The 24,009-nt window shown below is 38.2% G+C and overlaps 2 protein-coding genes across 8 annotated transcripts; one reads left to right on the top strand and one right to left on the bottom strand.

Moving 5' to 3' along the window:
• Positions 1-3,597: 3,597 nt before the first annotated feature.
• LOC115662119 (protein BASIC PENTACYSTEINE6) lies at positions 3,598-8,752 on the bottom strand. 4 transcript variants are annotated; one of them, XM_056307125.1, is made up of 6 exons: positions 8,594-8,752; positions 7,847-7,997; positions 5,537-5,669; positions 5,317-5,382; positions 5,059-5,227; positions 3,598-4,936 (listed from the first exon to the last, which is right to left on the bottom strand). In XM_056307125.1, exons 5-6 carry the CDS (start codon positions 5,125-5,127, stop codon positions 4,034-4,036), a joined length of 972 nt encoding a protein of 323 aa, XP_056163100.1. In that variant the 5' UTR covers positions 5,128-5,227; positions 5,317-5,382; positions 5,537-5,669; positions 7,847-7,997; positions 8,594-8,752; the 3' UTR covers positions 3,598-4,033. The 4 variants fall into 4 exon arrangements, with proteins under 4 accessions (XP_056163100.1, XP_056163101.1, XP_030440162.1 ...); XM_056307126.1 differs by having other exon boundaries at positions 5,059-5,219; XM_030584302.2 differs by lacking the exon at positions 5,317-5,382.
• An 11,070-nt stretch (positions 8,753-19,822) lies between these two features.
• On the top strand, positions 19,823-21,320 carry LOC115662120 (uncharacterized). Of its 4 annotated transcripts, none has more exons than XM_056307096.1 (5): positions 19,823-19,955; positions 20,207-20,257; positions 20,542-20,594; positions 20,694-20,970; positions 21,049-21,320. In XM_056307096.1, the coding sequence occupies exons 1-5, from the start codon at positions 19,914-19,916 to the stop codon at positions 21,163-21,165; spliced, it is 540 nt and encodes a 179-aa protein (XP_056163071.1). In that variant the 5' UTR covers positions 19,823-19,913; the 3' UTR covers positions 21,166-21,320. The 4 variants fall into 4 exon arrangements, with proteins under 4 accessions (XP_056163071.1, XP_056163070.1, XP_056163072.1 ...); XM_056307095.1 differs by having other exon boundaries at positions 19,823-20,006; XM_056307097.1 differs by lacking the exon at positions 20,207-20,257.
• The last annotated feature ends 2,689 nt before the right edge of the window (positions 21,321-24,009 follow it).

The raw sequence follows: 24,009 nt of genomic DNA, 5'->3' as shown, positions 1-24,009 counted from the left end.
TCCGTTATCCGACCTTCGCGAAAAAGGCATGAAGACGGCGATCCACGTTGAGGCAGTCGCTACTACAACTAACACCGTCACAGTTCACGGCTGTCGTTCTGTTGCCCTCCAATCTGTTGATTTCAATGGCAATTCGTGCATTGTGGAAGAGTCTCTCTTTGTACCATTTGGAGACATGGTTCGCGTGTAATTTGGGCAGCCTTCATCAATGAAACAAATTTACTTTTGTGCCTAGAGCAAACCCTTACTTTAAGTATCATTATTCACTTTCAAAATTTTTATTTTGATGAAAAAGGAATTTTACATAAGTATCACTATTTCAGAAGGATAATATATACAATTTTCTAGAAATAAACTATAGTTCAAGGAGGCGTAAGATTAAAATGAGACATATGAGTGCTGGTTTATGACCACAACAAGAAGCAGAGGCATTTCAGAAGCATAGAAGAACCTCCGAAACGATGACGGGTATGTAACACAGAAGCATAAGCTTGTCTGGAGAGGAAAGCCGAAGTCTACGAAGGTATATTTTCATAGACCTTTAAGTCTATCTTTTCTTAAGAGGAAATAGTTTGTAATCTAGCATTACAGGATCTTTATAGTAGGTAGAAGAACAGGAAAAGTGCCCAAAAAAAGTCTTAAAACCTCTTGTATCGGTACCAATCCAGTTATAAACCTTTTAATTAGATCAATTTAGTCATAAACTTTTTCATATTTGTATCAATTGAGTCCATACATCCAATTTTGGGCGGACTCGAGGACGTGGACGCCGACCGTCCTACGTGGCGCGGCAAACGCAGATGTGGACGTCTTTTGTACTTTTCCCGTCGACGCACTGGGGGTGCTAATAGCTCGAGTCTTTCATGACAGATCAGTCCTAATCCGGAGTGTCTACATACAGACAATGGAAGAGGCAAAGATTCAAAAACTTCCAACGTGAGAGAAACGCCAATCCCTAATGCAGTAAACGGTCATTGATGTTTTATTGGTATCAGAGCTTGTTTTGTTGTTTCTTTTCACATTATGAATAGATCTTTTAACTATTTTTGTGAATGTGTGTATCATTTTGATTCGAATGATTGGTATAAAACATCTCATGAATATATCCTTTGAGTTATTTTATCAATTTCCAGTATTCCACGAAATGAAATTTCTGCTTCTTTCCATAAACTCAGATTGGTATAAGCAAAAAAAGATTGGTATCCTTCATTTGATATAATTAGATCACAAACAGGAGAAAACTGGTTTCTAAGGAATACATTGTTTCCCTTTGGAAAAAAAAAACACCTACACAGAGAAAAAAAAGCATAAGAAAGAGAAAAACCGAAATTTTAAGAGTTTCGAACAAAATATTCTTGATTTTTATCGGTGTTACGGATCTTTGCCTAGATTTATCCCAAACCTGAAATTCAGGCCTTCTCCCCATATATTAGTTTGTTGCAACCTTTTTTTCCATCGGATGAAAACGACAGGTTTTGAAGTAATGTCGAGTTAGGACCAACGGTCCCTACTCGGCTTCAAACTTGGCATGGGTTCTCCCAAATCCTTACCTCGTATGACGTTAGAATTTTTGTTTAAATTCCATTAACCCTGTAATAATTTTATATGAAGAGTCGCCACTAACTTATTGGGGTCGGCCAGAAATCAAGTGAGGTGTAAAAGTATACCTCACTTCCTACTTAACTAGAAATCTAGGATCGGAGACTTGATTAACTAGTTATCTAACTAGTGTCATTTCGGCACCTAAACTTGATTATTTGTCACAAATGTATCAAATTTAGGTTTTTAGTGATCAAAAAATTAGTTTAAGGTAAATTTGTCATATGTGTACCAGTTTAGATTTTTGATAGTCAAAAAATTAGTTTTTGATAAATTTGTCATAAATGTATCAGTTTAGGGTTTTTCGTGGTATTAACCTTAACCCAAAACTAAACTATAACAAAGGTACTTACTAAGACTCTAAACCATGTGTACATGAACTAAATGAAACTAAGCTAATTCTAATAACCTAACCAAGGCCTATTTGTCTAAGCAATTTTCTAATTTTTTATTCTCGGAATTTATTATTAGTTTTTATTTTAATATTTTTTTTTATTATCGAGAAAACAGGGACCCGGGCTGGGCCCAGTGCCCAGCCAGAATATAGGCTGCCATTGGTCTTATTGATTTGGGCTGAGGACACAAATGGGCTCAATCTCAAGTCTTTTCAGAAAAGGAGCAAACGGAAGCCCAATTGCTAAAACTGGGTTGGACCCAAACTCATTTACATCAAACTTCAGCCCAATTACGACAGGCAAATTTTGGGCTGGTTTAGGCCTTAGAAAGTTTGGGCTTGGTCAGATTAGATGAAAAAGGGCTGAAGCATTTTTCAAAGAAAAACATGCTCAATCTACAAGTAACAATTTTACGGAGGCATTTCATCGAACAGTTCATATGCACCGAAATGGTTGGATTTAGTCGAGAGATTGAAGTTTTTTCTTGTATGAAATCAGCATTTAGAATAGCAACAAAGTTACCAATCATCAAATAGCGACTCAGATTTTTCAATGAATTTCTCAAAAGCATTGCGAATACCGCTCGGCCTTGAGTCTTACCAAAAACAAGGCAAAACATGAAAGATGGTAGTAAGGTTCGAACCGAACACCTCTCAGGAGCATTCTGTCAAACATACGCTAGGCATCTCGAGTGAGTCACCACCTACCAACAAGGACGGCCCTCGCCCAATCTAGCGAAGGGTTGCCCTCACTTGAGGCCAGTGGCATCGACGAGGCTTGGCGATGGCCAATGGAGAGAAAAAGGGAAAAAGGAAAAAGAAAAGAAGAGAAAAGGAAAAAAATTAAAAAACAAAAAAAAAAGAAAGAAGGAAAAGAAAAGAAGAAGTAAAAAATAAGAAATATTAAAAATTCGAAAATATATTAAAATATTATTAAAAATTATTGGCCGTGCCATGTAGGACGCGGCGTCTACATCCGCGATTTCCAACCAAAATTGTGACTCAATGGACAAAATGTGAAAATTTAAAACTCAATTGACACAAATAAAAGGCTTAAGTATGAATTGGCAAAAGTGCAATAAGTTTAAGATTTTTTGGATAATTTTTTCCATAATAATCTTGAAAAGTAGAATCACATAAGGTTTACCATTTAACTTTATCATGATTGATTGCTTTCAACGATTAAGTAACATTATTAACGTTGCGTATATAAGATAAAGATTCGATGAGTTAATAGGAGAAAGGGTTGTATAGTCAACACCACATTGGTGCAAAAAACCCTCCATGTATGCAAGATATATTCAATCTACCACCAATCTATGAAAAAGATAATTCTGCATCCACTAAGACCGGCAGTACCTAAAGGCATCTCTCTTGTATTCTATATTCGTCGCGAAAGTTGTCCGTCTAAATTTATCTTGTCCCGCAAGACAAACCATAAGACTTCTGATTTGTTAAGTCAGACAAAGACAGACATCCAAAGCTGAGCCAATTTGTAACATGACATAACCGCCTTTTCAAGGTTGAAGTCACCGCTCATAACTCAACGAAAGGATTCAGAACCACACCCAACCAAAACCGACAAAGCCAAATTCCTCAGATGGTTTGACAGAACGCAGTCCAACACTTCTACTCCAAAGTTACAGCAAAACCATAAGATTCAACTCTTTACAGTTATTTTACAGCTACAGCCCAGGCGGCTACAGAGCAAATTTTTGCATGCCTAAAAAATATTTGGGGGCAAGGGGACATCCCACCTCTTCAGGCATCATAACAAGGATCCCGTTTCATGAAGGGTAAGAGAGGTGAAGAGAAACTTTTACAATCATAAAGTGCCCCCACAAAGACTCCGTCTAACATGTTACACAAACTATCTCCTATCTGTTCGTCGTCTAACCATTGTTGCGCTTCACGCTAGTGGCTATCGCTAATTACTGAATCCTCACATATCTTTACGAGAAAGACCAAGGGAATGTACCTCCTATTCACCAGTTGTGCCACCATTTTATTCCTCCTGCAAATTGGAGACTTCACTAACAGCTACTTGATTGTGATGTAACGGTTCGTTCCATGCTTGGCCCAGTGGTCCTTTAGATCCACTGGACTTGAGAGGTCATAGCCTTCTGCTGCAAGGCGGCTCAGCAGCTTGCCAAAAGCACTTCCACTCATTTTCCGGCCACCAACTCGAGCATGGCGCTTGTTTGGCACAGCCGGCAGGGGATACATAGAGATGGTGGTCGTGCAACACGAAGATTGCCAACCCCCATTGCCCCATTTATAGCATTGCCTTGCAAGTCCAGTGCATGAGCATACAGGGGAAGGCATAGTTGAATCATCAAAAGCTACCTGGTTCAGCCCAAGGTCCTGACCCTTCCAGTCAGACTTTGGCACTCCAAATGGCTTGTTATAACCATCATCTCCGTTCAAGAGCTTATTCAGGTCATCGGTTTCCCTCTTAACCTTCTTAGGAGTTTTTGGAGCTTTCTTACTATTTGCCATTGCCTTGGCCTCTTTTGTCCGTTTCGTCTGCCGTGATCTTGTTGCCTCAGATGCAACTGGGGATATCGGCAGGGCATCACTTGTGTGCATATCTCTGGTGCCGTAAGCAGCTTCACCCATGCTGGATACGTGATGCACTTGCTGCTGTGGATGGTGCATGTGCTTCACGCCTCGAGAAATCTGACATCCTGGGGGACATGAGGAAATGTTACCACTAGTCAAGGAGCTTTCTCGATACTGAAGAGTTGCAATGGCGTTGTCTCGTTCTAGGATAGCATTATTTCTTTCAGCAATAGCAATATCTCTTTGATGAAATGCTATGTCCCGCTCTGCAATTGCTGCCTTTTTCTCAGAAAGGGCTAAATTTCTTTCTTGAAGAGCTGCATCTCTCTCGGCCATAATACCCATTATCTGCTTCATTGAAGGCTGATGTTGCATCAACCACTGCAACGCAAAGCAGATGACTGAGTAGAAGCACCAATCTTGCAAAGCCCAATTTTATTTTTTTTTCGGTAGTAGAGCCAATTCATTATAAAAGAGGCGTCATGAAAGTTTGCTTTCAATACCTGGCTCTGAGCACTTTTATACTGATCTGTTTTGTGTCTTCCATTTTCGCGATGCCCACCATCATCCATGTCAGACTCAGGTTTAAAGAATACTCCAGCAGCCCAGCCCCAAGTCAAATTGGGTCAATCAACCTACTTTAAATAGCTTCAGAGGCTGGAGGCTCCATATCTCAAAAGGGAAAGCAGAAACTGTTATTTGTTGCAAAACTGGGAAGAACAAGAGTCTACTAAAAGATTAACAGCATTGACACCACTCACACGGGTAACTCTATATATAAAAACAGATATGATGCAAATTTGCAAACCCTGTCCTTGAGATTATTACTGCAAGAAGTAGGGAAAGCATTATAGGAAGTCTAGAGAAAAAAGAACCCCGAATCAACAACTCCTATATTTCCTGTATTATAAAGGATATACACTATCACTAAATACTAAATACAGCTAACACTATGTGAACTTGTGATTTGCCCTAAATTACCTTTCGAATTTGCACCTTCCACTGTTTCTTCCATTCCCATTTCGCAAGGGGATGATGATGGCCCACGCAAACACTGCAGCTCATGCCAAACAGTGGTTCCAACGGTAAAACAAGCTACATCAGTCAACAGTACCTGATGAAACAAGCACCGCGCCAAGCTTATAAGTTCTCGAAGGCAGTAAGAGAAAATCCCGCTAATTTCTTCCGGTAAGAAACACTGTCATAGGATCAGTACTTGAACCAAAAACTAGAAAGAAGACAGACTGAGAAGTACACTGAGCTCAGAACATGGTTAATCATCAACATTGAGCAAACAGAATTCAGAAATGAATTCCAAAACTTGGCTCACGTAAGACAGATCTGCATCGTGTCACCGGGAGATCAGCAGAAGAACTAACGCACCCTCCATGCATTGATAACTAGTAGGCTTCACATAAGGGCATGTCACCACATAAGACAAGAGGAAGTTCTACTACAGTAGAAGTCATTCAAAAAGAGCCGACACTCAATCAGGGAAATAGAAGTTTTAGGAGGCACTTTCTTCTTCTTCTTCCTTTCAGTTTTTTCCCTTCTCCCTTTTCCCCACACACAAACTTAATGATAGAGCTTTGAGGCAAATATGACGCAAATAAAATTTTCACTTCAGATGTATAAGCAGGAGTACCTACTACAGCCAGGAGCAAGAGAAGTAGATGACATAAATACATCAAAAAACAATTCCAACAGACCCCAACCATCTTCAAGAAAGGACTTCTGAGTTCTGATGTAAGCATCTAGAATGTAGGAGGCACATACAATTCTGACGTCTAAAAAAACCACAGCCTAAATACATGTCTGCATAATACTGTGTCAAAATGTTGCCACCAAATCCTCTCATTTAAAAGGTACATATTAGAACATCGGCCGTTATTTTACATCAATCCAGACATGTACAAAGTCCTAAGTTGCAAGAGATATTCATTTCCAAGTAAATAGTTGAGGTATCCTGAAATAAAGCCTTGGTCGTTAATTGTCATTGAACCTAGTAGATTCGTTTTAGCTTTCCACCAAAAGTGAGATTGAACATGTACATCTTAACAAAATACTTCCCTATCTGGACAGCAGGCTAACAAGTATCCAACCAATTCAACTAATTACGATAAAGCACACATCTAGAGCCTCTCAGCTAACTTTTTGTTAATTTTGCGCATGTGACATCTTCATACACTGATTGCTCCACATGAATTCTCGGCCTTGGTCTCTGGAGACACAATCTCAAGTACTTCCTTACGCGAGCCACAGTCCATCATCTATCCTCACCAACCAAGAACAAAGAGAGTCACTGGATAAGAGGCCAAACAGACACAAAGAAAGCCACTGAACTAGTCTAATTATTATTCCAACCAAAAAAAAAAATCTAATTATTGGCATATCAGAGTTCAATATCATCATGTATTCTTAAAAAGATAGCTTAGTATCACGCCACCAGTAATATCAGCACAAAATAAGAGCAACGCCACAAGAAAGCTACTGAATTAGACAAGCCATCGAACATCAGATTCTCCAAACACCATCTTAAGTTACAATGGATATGGAAAGTCTGTGTCTTTATACTGCACAAAGTTTGTGTCCTTATAGTAACTGGTCAAAAGCTTTCTCAAAATTGAGACCTAATGCTAACTTCAGAGCATACGATAATTTAGTAATTAAAATTGATGTACTCCATATTTAAAATGGGAAGACAAATAATTTTTTATATAAAATTTATAAGTTATTCCGCATATCATACAGACAAATCCATGTGAGTTCCAATATTAATATGACAAGTTAGGATACAAGCCTAAACACAGGCACATTGACCATTTAAAATGAGTGAACATTAAAGACATTACTTGTGTACAGACAAACAGATATATGTATGCTAAGAATATATAAGCACATTATAATCTTATGTCCCTTGTTATGTAGGCAATGTGATCTCTCATCTTCTTTCTTCAGGGCTCAAGAATCTTTAAACTCATTAGATATAATACACAACTTAAAATCAGCATCAGTATCTTGGTTCAAGAACAGATCACCATAAGAGAGCGAGAGAAGGACCAAGCGGAGGAAATACAAAAGGAAAAATATCCGAGAATTCCCAAATTATTATTTGCAGTTGTTTTTATGCTTGCCACATCTTTTCACTTTGATTTCTACCACGCACCTAGGTGAACAAGGTTGCCCTGACTAACAATAATACATGGTGACTTTTAACACTAGTACAAAATTTCACATAACCGTGGTTTCATTTGCTATTATTGCGGTTTTCGTTGTCGGTAAAGGCTTTACCTGCTGGTGGTAATCCGTATATTTAGGCACTGTTGTTGCAAACTGGGAAGCTGTGTTTCGTAGAGCCACAGGCCACCTTGCCACCACAAATTATTTCCTACTCAGGAGTACCCCTTCTCCTCCAAAGCATGCCTCAATTTCATCCAAAAGCCTTCACAGCAGCAGCCACGTTCAAACAAAGTACTAAGTTAAATCATGCTAATTAACACTCCACATTAAGCCATGAAAAAAACACACACAAACCACCTGGTCACCAAGGTTCTCTAGCATAGTCAAAAGCAATTCAAGGTACTCTAGAAAGTAGAAACTGCCCCCACTCAAAAACCGGCGAAGAATCGACGGAACGAAATCTCAGCCACTGCAAAATTTCATCTTCCGCACTCAGACTAAAGCCACAAAGCTCGACCGAAACAGAGAAGAACAGAAAGCACAAAAAGCCAAAGGAAAAAAAACAACGAAAATCGAATCTGTGACGAAACAAAAAAACACGCTCGGGCAATAGCCAGACGAAGAAAAAGCACTCGAAATCCAAGCAACACAAGTCCACCTAGCTCCAATCCGATACTACCGATAGACAGAGACAACCACGACGGAGCATCATCACAGGACTCGGCAGCGGACGCGAGTCCGCGAAACCTCCGGCGCGATTGCCGCCGGCGAAAAGCCATCGAGCAGGAGCAGAAGAAGCAGGAGCAGAAGCAGCAGCACCGGAAGAGAGGAATCGGGGAGGGAGTCGGGAGATTTTACCAGCCGGAGCCGCGGCGGAGAACGGAGCGGAGAAAACCCTAAGCCCCGCGATCGGAGAAGAGCGGCCGAGCTGCGGGAGCCTTGTACCTGCGATGGCGACGAAGAGAGAGAGAGAGAGAGAGAGACAGTCAGAGCTGACCGAGTGAGTGAGTGCTATTATGGATGACGCAGAGAGAATCGCCAGAATTTCTACGAACCCGACCCCCCCCCCCCCCCCCCCCTCGGGGGTTGAGCTCCTCCGGTGGGGCCCGCCTCCTAGCACAGCCGTCGGATACCGAGCGGATCGATCTCGTCCGTCCGTCCGTCCCCTCTCCTAATCCCCGGGCAACCTGGAGAACCGGTTGACGGCATCCTCTGCCCGTCACCGGCTGTCGCAGCGGACGGTGGAAGAAAGCCTCTATTTTTTTTTCCAATTTTTTTTTGCCTTTTTTGTCCCGTCTTTCGCATTAATACCGGTTGGTAACGCGCGCGCCCGAATGTTCATTCGCAGAGGAGAGCTTTGAACATGGAGGTCATGGAAAGCGACTTCGTGGTCCAGAGAGAGAATGGGAGGAGAAGAAGAAGAAGAAGAAGGGCGAACCCTCTGCAAGGGAGCTTCTTTGCTTACGGAGCCCCGTCCTCTTCTGGGGGGATTTTCCGATTCTGTAACTGCTCGTTCGCCGGAGAAGAAGAAGGGCCAGAGGTTCTTTGCTTACGGAGCCCGCCCGCCCGTCCTCTTCTCAGGGTTTTTCCGATTCTGCAACTTGTTTCGTTCGTGGCGAACGAGCTGCGGGTCAGTGTTCGCCGGAACCCAGCAAGAGAAGGAAAGAAATTTTGGTCTTTCTTCAGCAGAAGCGGTGCCTCTAGGGAGTGAGAAAGGGGAGAGAGACTGGCGGCGACCCTTGAAGAAAGATGATCGAGAGAGCGTATTTGGTTTTTTCGTCCGGCGACGACGGAGCGGGAGGCGGGTTCGGCGGGTGCTGTTCGTTGTGCTTCTGGGAAAGCAAGAAACACGGCGACGGAGAATCTCGCAATTCTTTTGTTTGTCTTTTTGAAAAAGTAAAAAATATCGCTTTCCACCGAAATTTGAAATAATTTCGAAATTATGAAAAGAAACTATATAAATATAATATATAGACCGGTCATCATTTGTATATGTAAAAGTTTCAAGCGTTTTGAGTTGAGGAAAAACCAAATCCATCGCAAGATTTTAAGGAAAAAGAGTAAAATGAAAATCTATCTAAACAAGCAATTAGAGTATTTTTTTTTATCTTTTTTATTATTGATTGACCTTTCACATTTTTGTAAAGGTTAATACCACGACAAACACCAAATCGGTACACTTGTGACAAATTTACCACAAACTAATTTTTTGACTACCAAAATTCCAAACTGCTATACATATGATAATTTTACCCATACTTATTTTTTTACTACCAAAAACCCCAAAATGGTACAGTTGTGACAAATTTACCATCCGTTAAATTTGATTAATACAAAAAAAAATCACAAATTAGTACGCCTGTGACAAATAGAGGGTAAAACCCCAAACTAGTATGTGCGTCAGCTACCACATGCCATCCAACTCAGAAATTTGACAATGAAATTTAACGGAAATTGACAGAAGATAAACTTGTCACAAGTGTAGCAGTTTGGAGTTTTTTGTAGTTAAAAGATTAGTTTTTGGTAAAATTATCACATGTGTATCAGTTTGGATTTTTCGCGATATCCCTTCTATCCTAACTGTTTAAAATACGTCAGTTCTATTTCCGTCCATCGACTACAAATTTTCGCCCATCGACTACAAAATGTCTCTCTAAACTAAATACTTGCTATTATTTTTCCATTTTGAATGGTTTTTTACGTTTTAGCTTTTTCAGATCTTGCAGATACCTAATGATATCTTTTACCACGAAACACCCAAAAATACTTCAAAACGTGCTAATATCAACTCGAAAAATTTGCATTTGACTCAATACACTAATTGCTTGGCACATGCCCGACCGCTCTATAATAAATTTTTTAGATGAATTTTTCAATTGATGTTATATAATTTGTTAAAAACTGATGATCAGGAATATATATATATATATATATATATATATATATATATATATATATATATATAAAAGACAATTTGAGTATTATAAATGATTTTATTGGAAACAATATATACAGACTAAAAAGAATTTTTTCATACTTAAGTAAAAGCAAGAAAGAAAAAAAGATGTGGTCGTTAGGACTAGGGTTAAACAGGCATTAGGCTCATGTACAAAAGTGAATATATATGTAAAAAGACAATAGATTGAAAGTTACCCTAAAAAGAAAAATGATAGCAACTCCTTTTAATGGTGGAAATTGGTGAGGGTAGTTAGTTCTTGAGTGGTCCAAGAAGGGGGTGGCCGGAATGTAATTGTTAGGTTTTTTCATTATTTCATATATGATATTTTCGAAGACCGAAGGTTAATATCACAAAAAATCCCAAATCAGTATACCTGTGATAAATTTATCCCGAACTAATTTTTTAACCACCAAAAAACCCTAAATTAGTACAACTATGATAAATTTAGGCAAAACTAATTTTTAACCATAAAAAATCCCAAATTGATACATTTGTGACAATTTTACCTTCCATTAAATTGGATTAATAAAAAAATCACAAACTAGTACAGTTGCGACAAATTGAGGATAAAACACCAAATTGATACATGCATTAACTGCCACGTGTCATTTAAACTTACCAATATGACAGTAAAATTTAACGAAAACTAACGGAGGGTATATTTGTCACAGGTGTACTAATTTAGGATTTTTTGTTATCAAAAAATTAGTTTGGGGTAAATTTATCACAGATGTATCGGTTTGGAGTTTTTTATGATATTAATCCAAGACTGAAAAAGCGAGACAAAACGGTGTATTGGCTTAAATATATCAGCCTTCATGCACAAACTAGGTGCATGCATGATTTTTGAATTGTTGTAATCGACTTGACGTTTTTAAATTTCCTTCATGTTCTAGTTTTTCTCAAGTAATCGTAAAGTCACCATTAGGCTTTTTTTTTTTTTTTTGTAACCGAGGATCTGCCACCATTCCCCGGGGACGAGCCCGCACAGGTAATCGAGGCGCCTATATCTCAGGGGAGACTAGCCCAGCAACCCACCGCCAAGGCCCCCCACTTAAATTACGGAACTGAGCGGGGATTCGAACCCAGAACCTCTCTGAGGGAAGGAAAGCGCCCACCATTAGGCTTTCTTTCGCTTCACTAAATTACACATAACTTTATTGTAAGCGTTTGATGGTAATTTAGGAGGTGGACACCATAAGTCGAAAGTTGGCCAAAAAAATTGTATAGATAAGTTGTTAAAGCACGTGAGAAAATTATTCAAAAAGTCTTAAATCTATTGTACGACAGCTGAAGTCTAGTCTTTTTTATGATTTCTCAATTTAGATTAAACCTTTCAATTGTGCCAATTATTTGGTCCTAAATATTTTGACAATTTACCAATTTAGTCCTAAACTTTTAAACGATTTACCAATTTGGTCATAAACCTTTAGACGATTTACCAATTTAATCCTTCTAGCAGATTTTGGTCGGAAATAATTGATGTGGACACCAACCGTTAATGTGGCACAGCTGGCACTAACGTAAACAACTTTTACACTTTTTCAAAAATTTCTGATTTTTTAAGTAAATTTTTTGATTTTTTTTCTTTTCGTTTTCTCTCTCTATTTTTATTCCTTCTTCCTCCGTCGGTCACCGGGCCTTGGCAATGGTTGGTGACCAGACCTTGCCTATTGCTAGTCGCTGACCATCACTGAGGCTCAGTGACCAGCAGAGGAAGAAAGAAAAAAAAAAGGAAAGAAAACGGAAAAAATAAGAAGAAATTCAAAAAAAGTCATAAAAAATTTAGAAAATCATTTTAAGAATGCAAACTAGTGTTCACGTCAGTACTGACCGTCCTACGTGCCAGATTGATGTCAACGTCCGCGATTTTCGGCCAAAATTAGTTGGAAGCATTAAATTGGCAAATCGTGAAAAGATTTTGTATTAAATTGGTAAATCGTCGAGAGGTTTAAGACTAAAATGACATAACTGAAAGATTTAGGATTAAATTGATCGTTATACGATAGATTTATGACTTTTTGGACAATTTTGCCTAAAGCACGTAATCTCTCTGAAAAGTAATTACTCTTTCTAAAAAAGAGTTATTTTTTTAAGGCAGTGTTAGATTTCTAGAGGGAAAAGTATTAAAAAAGTCCTAAATCTATTATATTGATGCCAATTTAAAACTAAACCTTTTAATTGTGCAAATTTAATCTTAAACGTTTGACTTTGTGCCAATTCGGTCCTTCCACTAATTTTGGTCGATATTACTTACATCATTTAGCCTACGTGCAGTTGGCGGACGTGAATAATTTTTAATAATATTTTAATATATATATTTTTATATTTTTTAGTTTTTTCTTTTCTTTTTTCCTTTTTTCTTCTTTTTGCTGGTGACTAGCCATAGACGATGGTTAGGTGAGTTGGCCTTGCCTGGGCAAGGGTCGCCGTCATCGTTGGTGTCACATAGGTCGACCGACGTCCACGTCTGTAATGTCTAGCCAAAATTAGCCGAAATGACTGAATTGGCACAAGGCCAAAAGGTTTAGAAGTAAATTGGTACAAATGCGATAAGTTTATGACTTTTTGACCCTTTTCCCGACTTTTATACAAACTCTGGTTTTGCATAATATATAAAAGATAAGATTGGACGGTTAAAAGCTAGAAATAAGTAACAAAAATTTTTAATGCTAGAACTAATGATGAGGATTGAGTCGTTTAGTAAGTATTTAAGCATTGCACAGTCTTAGTGTTCGTAAAAGTTGCTTAAGTACGAAAATAACTTATCACCGGCTGCGATGGAGATTGATATATTGTAAATGAACAAGAAAATTTATGAACTTTGAATGTACACAAACATAATAAGTCACGAAAAATTGAACCTAATTTCAACGCATTACAACATCAGATATCATGTAAGTATTTTTCCAACCCTTAACTCTCATGCGTCATGACGATTCCAAAGCAAGTGGGTGATAATTACACATGAATCGGTTGGCCGATCTTTGATATTGAATTTATTAGTCTTATTAGCATAATAGAATGTAGTACAATAAAGTTAAATGTATTACAACTTGATATGACCCACTTACTGGAAAGACATCATGACATATCTCATTGAGTCGTGACAAAATCAACCCAACTACGACATGTTGCTGCGATCATAACAATCTTGAAGCGAGTGCGCCGAAAAATTAGAAGAACGGCTTAGTTTAGAGAATTTACCTATGATGGTTTTATTTCATTGATTGGTACTAGATAGTCATGTGGAGCGAATCCTACAATTTGACAAATTGGAGACATGAGATGGGTTCAGCTCGTGGAAAAGTACCCTATTTCTATCATATGGTGAAACGGTCTTGCTGGAAAGGTGTAGGCAACAAAAAAAAAAGGTTAATACCATGAAAAATCCTGAATCGGTACACCTGTGACAAATTTACTCCAAACTAATTTTTTGATTACCAAAAATCCTAAACTGGTACACCTGTGACAAATATACCCTCTGTTAAATTGGATTAATACCATAACATGTGACAAACAGAGAGCTAAAACCCTAAACCGGTACACCCATCAACTGCCACGTGTCATCAAACTCAGTAATTTGACGGCAAAATTTAACGTAAATTAACAGAAGGTAAATTTGTCACAGTTGCACCAATTTGGAGTTTTTGGTGATCAAAAATTAATTTGGAGTAAATTTGTCATAAATATACAAGTTTAGGATTTTTCGTGGTATTAACCCTAAAAAAAAGGTATAGGCAATAAGGTTTAGGTCTTCGTAAACCAGCCGAAGGATCGGACTGAAATTTTCTTCTAGTCAGAAGGATCGGAGTTCAATTTATTAGTTCACGGTTCACACCCAATGACAACTTTTGAGTTTCTTCAATTCAAGCTTTCAGATAACGTTAACGTGCTCTCTTCCCTGCCCTTGAGAGAGCCCACTTTTAGGAACCTGGGCTTCCTCCGCCGGTGCCCGGAAGAGATAAATGGACGAGGGAAAGTCCGGCGAAAGACCCCGGATAAGCACTCCGGCGACCAAGTTAAATAACTTAAGAAAGGAGAGAAATGAGGGCGTGAGTACTCTTGTCTCCCTATGTCTCGAAGACTTGCCACGGCCGCTATTTATAGATGACGGCGAGATCGGTCCTAGTAATTACCCATGCTAATGTCCGGCCCCTCGGCTTACCCATGTCGAATCGATTATTGTTAAATGATTGGGTGTCGCCCGAGAAGATGGTATTTGATGTATTAGTGAGATGATAATTTCCACCTTTGCCACAAGTGACTGACTAAATCCACTTAGAGAAGTCCAATTATTTAAGAAGCATACTATCTACGAGACACCCAAAAGGATCAGCAAAATAACACTCGGCTCCAATTTAAGCTACATCATCCATATTACAGGATACACATTGATTTGGAAATGCAATATATAGTATTAGAAAAATGAGGGGACCTTCTATCAAGTCTTCGGTCCAGCGAAACATTCGGTTTTTTAGGCTGATTAGCAAAAAGGTACACACCCTTTTACTGGAAAAATTGTTTAAAATGTCTTAAACTTATTGCAGTTTTATCAATTCAGTCCTAATCATTTTCATGATTTACCAATTGAATCCAACTGATCAATTTTAGTCGAAAATTGCTAACGTAGACGCTAGCGTCCCACTACTGCACCCTGACGTGGATAATTTTTAATAATATTTTAATCTATTTTTTACAATTTTTATTTTTTTCTTTTCTTTTTCCTTTTTTTTTTATCCTGTCTCTTTTTTTTTTCTTTCCGTCTTCCTCCTCTAACCGGTCGCCAAGACCCGATGACCAACTAGAGGCAAGAACCGACAAGGTCGAGTCTCGCCATTGCTGGGCAAGGCTCAACCTCTCCAAGGGCAGGTGGGGCTCGCCCGAGGCCGTTGAGGTTGATCTCGCCTCTGGCTGGTTGTCGGCTATCGCTGACGCTCGAGGACTAGCTAGAGAAGGAAGAAGGAAAGAAAAAAAAAAGAAAGAGAAAGAAAATAAAAAATTAAAAGAAATGATAAAAACATGAAAATGTTATTAAAAATTATCTATATCAGCGCCGGTCGTCCTACGTAGCATAACCAGTGTCGACGTCTGCAATTTTCGGCCAAAATTAGCCAGATAGACTCAATTGGCAAAATTAAAAGGCTTATAATTCAATTGGCAAAAGTGCAATAGATTTATGACTTTTTGAATAATTTTCCCCCCTTTTGCCGTTGCTGCAAAATTAAGTCAAGCTTTTGAATGTCTAAAAAAAAAAATACACAACCTCCTACCATTGTTGCAACTTTAACACGAATTTTTAAACGTCTAAAAAAATTCAAAATCTTTTACAACCGTGTCAAATTTAGCATCCAGTAACATTCTGTCCATTCTTGTCATCATCTCTACCTTGTGTTAAATACGGATTGACGCAAATTTAACGTATATGAGTTTTATAGCATAATCAACATAAGAGTGTTTCTCAATTATCCAACTTGGCATAATTATAAAATCTAAATATGCCACGTAAACACGAGTTGTCGGCCCTAATTTCATCACTGCCCAACATAGAGAGTAACTTTAACTAGCTATGTTGCCCCAACCCTACTAAGTCATAGTAGCTCCAAACCCTCAATAGCTCCAATTTCTTCTTCAGCTCTAGCTAATTTCAATTTAATTGTGCTGTTGAGTTGCACCACGTCGTTTTGAAGGGAAAACATTGCTGGTGCGCATATCTGCACATTGATACCTGAATGAAATTGGCTTGAAAGGATGTGTGTACATAGTAGATTTCATCAAGCTATATGAAAAGACAGAATTATGAAGGAATAGCTCTTCACGAATGATAATATCCTAAGATGAATCTATCAACATTGAAACATCTACTCAGAAATTGAAATAAATGGCCAAAAGGACTAGTAATTAACAAACATTAACAATCTTAGCTAAGATCGTTTTCAACTACGTGTGACGTAGTGTGGCCTTCAATTTTCTAGTATATGCTCATTGATGTTTATAGAACCAAGACCTTAGTAAACTTTTCGCCCCTAATATCCGGATAAATAAATAAATTATATTCTCCACAGACGTTGCATGCTTGATTTTTTGGGAAATGATCGACCCAAGAGCTCGACCAATCCTTGATAGTTTGTCATGTGGATAGTTTGTCATGCGGTGAGATGATAAGATTGGATGGTGCACTGACGTGATATCACAAAATTAATCTAAATATTTTTATTTTTAGAGAATTTAATTTAGGGTTAATACCACGAAAAATTTCAAATTGGTACACCTGTGATAAATTTACCATCCGTTAGTTTTCGTTAAATTTTACCATCAAATTTCTGAGTTAGATGACACGTAACAGTTAATGGATATACCAGTTTAGGATTTTACTCTCCGTTTATCACAGGTGTACCAGTTTGTGATTTTTCGGTATTAATTCAATTTAACGTAGAGTAAATTTGTTACAAATGTACCAGTTTGAGGTTTTTTTATGGTCAAAAAATTAGTTTAGGGTAAATTTATTACATGTATATCAGTTTGAGATTTTTCGTGAATTTAACCCTTTAATTTATAGTCATTAGTGGTACATGTATATCAGTTTAAGATTTTTCGTGAATTTAACCCTTTAATTTATAGTCATTATTGGCGAACGTGGAACAGAAAGCAAAAATCAGTTCTTTTGTGTTTCACTTGATTTGCTGGGTCAGACCTCGCTTGTAATGAAGATATTACTTATGTAATAAAGATATCTCAGAGACATATAGTTTATTGAATCTGGATGTGAATAGTCAATTACAACCTTAAATCGAATCGTGAATTGGAATTAAATTAGAAGATGCGATGAAACACTTGAAAATATATTCATGTAATATCCATGAATTATAATAAAGATATCTTAGTTTTGAGTACGTTTTATAAATGCTATGCATAAGTAGATATTGTCGCTTGCGGCCTTTTAAACCTAAAGATCGCATTTGAAGGTAATGATTTATTTTTATTCCTAATTATTTCTGATGCGTTTGTAAAGCACAAAATTTAGTTTGAATATAACTATCTTGAAATAATAATCGTAATAAATACGAAAAGAGCATATCATTTGATCGTAGATGTATTAAATTAAAGATATTCGCGAGTGAATCGATATTATTTTTTGGGAAAATTCCAATTAAGGACCCCAAGTGGGCTACTTTTCTATATGAAAAGACAGAATTATGAAGGAATAGCTCTTCACGAATGATAATATCCTAAGATGAATCTATCAACATTGAAACATCCACTCAGAAATTGAAATAAATGGCCAAAAGGACTAGTAATTAACAAATATTAACAATCTTAGCTAAGATCGTTTTCAACTACGTGTGACGTAGTGTGGCCTTTCAATTTTCTAGTATATGCTCATTGATGTTTATAGAAGCAAGACCTTAGTAAACTTTTCGCCCCTAATATCCAGATAAATAAATAAATTATATTCTCCACAGACGTTGCATGCTTGATTTTTTGGGAAATGATTGACCCGAGAGCTCGACCAATCCTTGATAGTTTGTCATGTGGATAGTTTGTCATGCGGTGAGATGATAAGATTGGATGGTGCATTGACGTGATATCACAAAATTAATCTAAATATTTTTATTTTTAGAGAATTTAATTTAGGGTTAATACCATGAAAAACTTCAAATTGGTATACCTGTGACAAATTTACCATCCATTACTTTCCATGAATTATAATAAAGATATCTTAGTTTTGAGTACGTTTTATAAATGCTATGCGTAAGTAGACATTGTCGCTTGCGGCCTTTTAAACCTAAAGATCGCATTTGAAGGTAATGATTTATTTTTATTCCTAATTATTTCTGATGCGTTTGTAAAGCACAAAATTTAGTTTGAATATAACTATCTTGAAATAATAATCGTAATAAATACGAAAAAAGCATATCATTTGATCGTAGATGTATTAAATTAAAGATATTCGCAAGTGAATCGATATTATTTTTTCTCGTATTCAATAAATTATATATTCACTTAATATTAGACATATTATTCATATTAAAATCAAATTGCAAAAAAATAAATCGACAATCAACTGGTTCGCGGGGTCGTACTCTCATTATTTCATCCCGTTAATGTCCTTGAACCAACCAAACTAATTTTAGAAAGAGAGGAGATATTTAAGAGACTATGTTTATGTCTATGGTCTCTTACTCTTATCTTTAGTTGTGTCTTTTGTTAAATATTGTTTTGGATAAATATAAATTTTGAACTCTTGGTGGTTTTTTTTCCGAAAAGCAATTGAAATTACGTAGTAAAGTAGATTATTATCCTTATTAAATTATCTATTAAAATATCTCTCATTTGATGGTAGTTAATTTGGTGAAAAATTAAGATAAAGGTGGAGATGCTCGGTCAGTTTAAAAATCTTCACTGGATAAAAATATAAGATTAGATCATCAGAACATATTTAAAATTTGATGATATTTACTCCCTTGAAAAATTAGGAGAAAGGTAGATCCGGCTGTGTCAGTTCCATATCAATTCTAGCCATTCGCACAAAACAGTAATTCGAATAATCTTTTTCCTATTAATTATTTTCATGATAACAAATACTATATGTTTTCTAGGGGTTTGGTAAATCCCAAAACAACAAAGAGTAATTTTCGCAAATCAGGTTCTAGCAAATTTCGTTTAATTCAAATTTGCAAAACTTGTCAACAAATAATTACTCCAAATTAACACCCATCTTCTTGAATTCGATAAATGGGGCAGCAGAGTGGTTGCACGGCTTGCAGTCGCATCTTATTGTATGATTAGCTTATTAATATGACAAATTACTCCGCAAACCATGTTTCAAAATTAGTAGAAGAAAAGATGCGGTTTCGGATCTTAAACGATCCGCATTATAATCATTGAAATCCAATGGTGGAGATGGCTTCGCTGTGTTATGATCTAAGATAGGAAAGTCATTTAAATTCTCCTCATCTTGGCTCTCTTTTCACAGTTTCTTGACCTTCGTCTTGCGCTTCGAGCGTTTTTCTGGAGAATATTTCGCACGGACACTGGCTTTTTTTTTTTTTTTAAAAAGAGTACGATTTTTCCTGCCCGGCTTCGCTTGCTGGGTTTTTTTTTCTATCACGGCGGGGGTGTGGGGGGGGGGTTTTCGCCGGACGACAGAGGTCAGCGGTGGTTGCGCACTCAACAGTAAAGAAACCAAGGCGAACAGCAACACGGGTAGTGCTGCACATGAAGTACGCACTCAGCGATGATATTGAAGAGGCCTCTCAGGTTGTGAAGTTCTATTGGATTAAGCGGGTTTTGGACAATAGTCGACATAACGTCAGTGCCCTAACTCTGAATTTGGTCCATGGCTGGCGTGTTTCTGTTTCTTGTCCAATATTTACCCATCGATTTTGATTTAAATGGGTTTCGGAGATAAATGTGTCCATAGATTGTTAAAAGTGTTTCTTGTCCTATTCATTCTTAAAATCTTGTCTAGTGCGTGCAATTTGACCTATTTCTGTTTCGTGGTATGGCAGTTTGATTCCGCACTACTCCGGTCAATGAGCATCACTTTGGGTATATTGGAGGTTTGATTGAAATTCTATATTGATGGTATATTATTTTTGCATCGACAACCTATATCTTATTCATGTAATTTCTCCGATTTCTCGCGGAAAACTAAGATTTGGGTAAGCGTCAACAGTCTCCGAAGAAACTACGGATCAAAGCAAATTGCGCAACTCGCCCGACACATGGAGCGTTCTTTTTGCATTGTGTCTGGATTATATTATAGGATAAGTTCTTTTCATACAATTTGGTCCCGAAAGCGCACGATGGTTTCATACTCACTGCTTGATTCTTTTCGTTGCAGGGAATGGAAGGCTATGGTGGAAGATATTTGCCGCGGCACAGAGGATATTGCTGGTATTAATTTACTGCACAAACATTCTTTCACTTTATATCGAGTCCCCATATGCTGAGTTTTCTTTACTTTGTGCTTGAATTCTTTTTTGTACATCCTAGCAAAACTGGAGACAGAACAACATCTTCCGTCAAGCACCAGAACATCAGGAAACCGGGACAAGAGAAGGCCGGTACACTTGCTAAGAGGAACCGGAGGCTGAATGTGAACCAGCACAAGGGCATTGTGAAGCCCAATATGTGCTCGAACACTAACTCGAGGACAATCCCAGCAAGCGATACAGTGTCACGGAAGTTTGCGAAGGAGAGAATGCTTCAGTCACAAAGCTCACACGGATCAGTCGAGGGGTGCAAAAGACCACTTGCCGGTCGACAGGCGGTAAGCAGAAAAGCCAACTTAATATGCCAGTATCCTTCCAATTAAAAGAACTGACTTTGATTCATTTGGTTCAATCAGAGGATCAAGGGCAGGGACGAAGTTGTGGCGGACATGAAGTTTCAGGCCACCAAGAGGAAGATGCAAGAACTTTATCAAAAAGCAGAAACGGGTTACTTGATTGATTTCGTAGTATAGGCAGCTGCTGTTCCATAAACCTAATACCCGGTAGGTCATAATTCTATTATTCCTTCTCAACAGACAAGAGGCGACGGACAGTGCAGGTATTGGATCCGCGTGATCTCCCAAAGATGGGAGCGAGTCATAAGGGTCCGCGCGCCACAACTGCAAAAGCTCATCAGCGGAGAATGATTTCACGGAGCCAGGTCTCATGCGTCTGCAGACCAAAAGTCCTGCGCCAACAATTTTGCCACGAAGAGATCGATGTTACTGGACTTGGGATCAAGAGTTTATAGTTCTCTTCATAGTTGAAGACAAATAAGACCACTGGGAGTGAATCATTTGAGCCGTACTATAGGAGGTGATGTTGATGTATTCTTTGCCGGAAATTGTATCTAGCAACCTGTAATCAAAACCTTAATATCTCAGCTATAAGAGGCTAGTTTGTTATTACAGCTTGGACGTCTCAAGTTCTCCTACTACAAATTGCTTCAGTGGCCATAAGAAATGGATCACTAACGAATTAGATGTGCTTTGTGTCTTTAGAATTTAGCTCGTTAAATTCGATTATAACATGGGAGACTTACCACTTTCTCTGAATGAAGTTAAAATTAGTTTGGCTTGTAAGTAAAAAATAGTTTTATCACCGAAGGAGATACGTAGCAAGCAATTGAAATTAACAAAAGAAAAAGTGTTTCTGAGCAAGGGGAAGAAAACAACAGAGAGGAATGTCACAAAGACAAGTACAAAACGTTGGTGCAGCTGATCATGCGACCGCTGACATGAAATCTTGTTGTGTGCAGCATAAAAGAAAACAACACATCTGGAAACAACATTAAGGCAAAGAGATATCACCAATACCACTCAAAGTTGGACCTTCCAAATCTCACCTGGCAACAGATATGAACAAGTTCTTTTCCCAAAGTTGAGATTAGGATCAATTGTTCCAATCAACCCCTGATACTACGGCAGATGCATACAGCAACAACAGGCACTCATGTGTCACGGTCACGAGATTTTGATGCACCGAGGACCGTGCAACATCGACAAAGACTCGTCTAGAGCCTAATGGAGCTTCTGGAACATTCTCAGGGACGGGCGATACGGTAATTGTGCCGTATTCTAGAGAGTTCTCAGCATAAATACCGGTAATTGGTGGACGGGGATGCAATCTCGGCCACCTGTTTAAAAGTCGATCAATGGATGTAATCTGTTGAGTTCTTGTATAAGTACGGGGTTCTGCTCCTCATTTGAAGTATCCAAACAATAGAAATAGTTTCCATTCTCTCCCAAACCTTCTCTCTCTAGATTCTCTATATGATCCGGGTGCGCGAGTGAGCGATCGAGAGAAGCCTAAATCGCCACATGGGTCGTTCCCAAACTATCGGCCCGTTCCTGCACCAAGAGAGAGGCCTACAAAGTAATGGCATCTCCGCACAATAGATACAACATACTTTTGAAGTTATTCCTACAACTTGAAGTCCCCTATCTGCATCAGTCATGCACTAACTAAGAGAAAAGAAATCAACACACTAAACAGAATAGAAGAGGATAGTAAAATGAACTTATTCCCGAGAAAAAAGGTGCATGCAAATGTACATGGATAGTAAAATGAAATTTTTAGCCTTTTTCCCGTTTTTTGCATTAATACCGATTGGTACTGCACAAGCCCAAAAGTTCATTCGCAAACGAGAGCTTTTAACATAAAGGCCATGAAAGCGACTTTGAGGTCCAGAAAGAGAGAGCTGTGGTCAGTGTTTGCCGGGCCGGAAGATGAACCCAGCAAGACAAGGGAAGAAATCTTGGTCTTTTTTTCAGCAGAAGCAGTGCCTAGAGAAAGAGTAGGAAGAGAGGGAGTGATGGCGACCCCTGCTGAAGAAAAGAAAGATGGTTGAGAGAGTCTTTGCTTTTTCGTCCGGCTACGGAGCGGGAGGCAGGTTTGGGGCGGGTGTTATTCGTTCTGCTTCTGGGAAAGCAAGAAACACGGAGACAGAATGTCGCAATCTTTTTTGTTCATCTTTTTGGAAAAAGTAAAAAATATCGCTTTCCACCATAATTTGAAATAACTTTTAAATTATGAAAAGAAGCTATATATTAACGTACCGGTTATAATTTGTATGTGTATAAATTTCAGCCCTTTCAAGTTAAAGGAAAAGACAAATCCCTCGCAAGATTTTAAAGAGAAAAAGTAAAATAAAAGTTTATCTCAACAAGCAATTAGGCTTTTCTGAATCTTCTTGATTATTCACTGATCTTTCATATTTTTGTAATACCGTCTCAACTATTCAATATACGTCCCTTCTATTTCCGTCCATCGATTGTGGAATGTCTCTCTCAATTAAATCTTTCAAAACGTGCATATATCGACTTGTAAGTTTTTTTCATTTGACTCGATACACCGCTTGGTACATGCCTGACCCCTCGGTAATAAAATTTTAGATGAATTGCTTCAAATGATATTGTATAATTTGTTAAAAACTGATGATCAATGGAATAAATATACTCAAAGACAATTTCATTATTATGAATGATTTTATTGGAAACAATATTACATAGGGGTGATCGATTCCCGGTCCGGTCCGGTCCAGTCCGGTCCCACCCAAGAATCGGGAACCGGACCGGGAGGACCGGTTCCTAGATTCTAGGACCGAGGACTGGACTAGTTAGTCTTGGGACCGTCGACCGAACTGCACCATCGGTCCGGTTCCAATGGAATCAATCACTTATTGGAATGAACTGAAAATCAATATTCAGTTCTGCAAGAAAAAGATAGAAGAAACGAGGGACCTGCATATGCTGCTCAATGTTCACAAATGACATATCTGTACTTTGAAATAGAGGGAAGACATAGCTACAGAATTG

This window comes from Syzygium oleosum, unplaced genomic scaffold (assembly GCF_021117445.2).
Source record: "Syzygium oleosum isolate NSW1041296 unplaced genomic scaffold, Sole_v2.1 Sole_v2.50, whole genome shotgun sequence".
In the NCBI taxonomy this organism is placed as follows: Eukaryota; Viridiplantae; Streptophyta; class Magnoliopsida; order Myrtales; family Myrtaceae; genus Syzygium; species Syzygium oleosum.
This window is presented reverse-complemented; position numbering and strand designations above follow the sequence as displayed.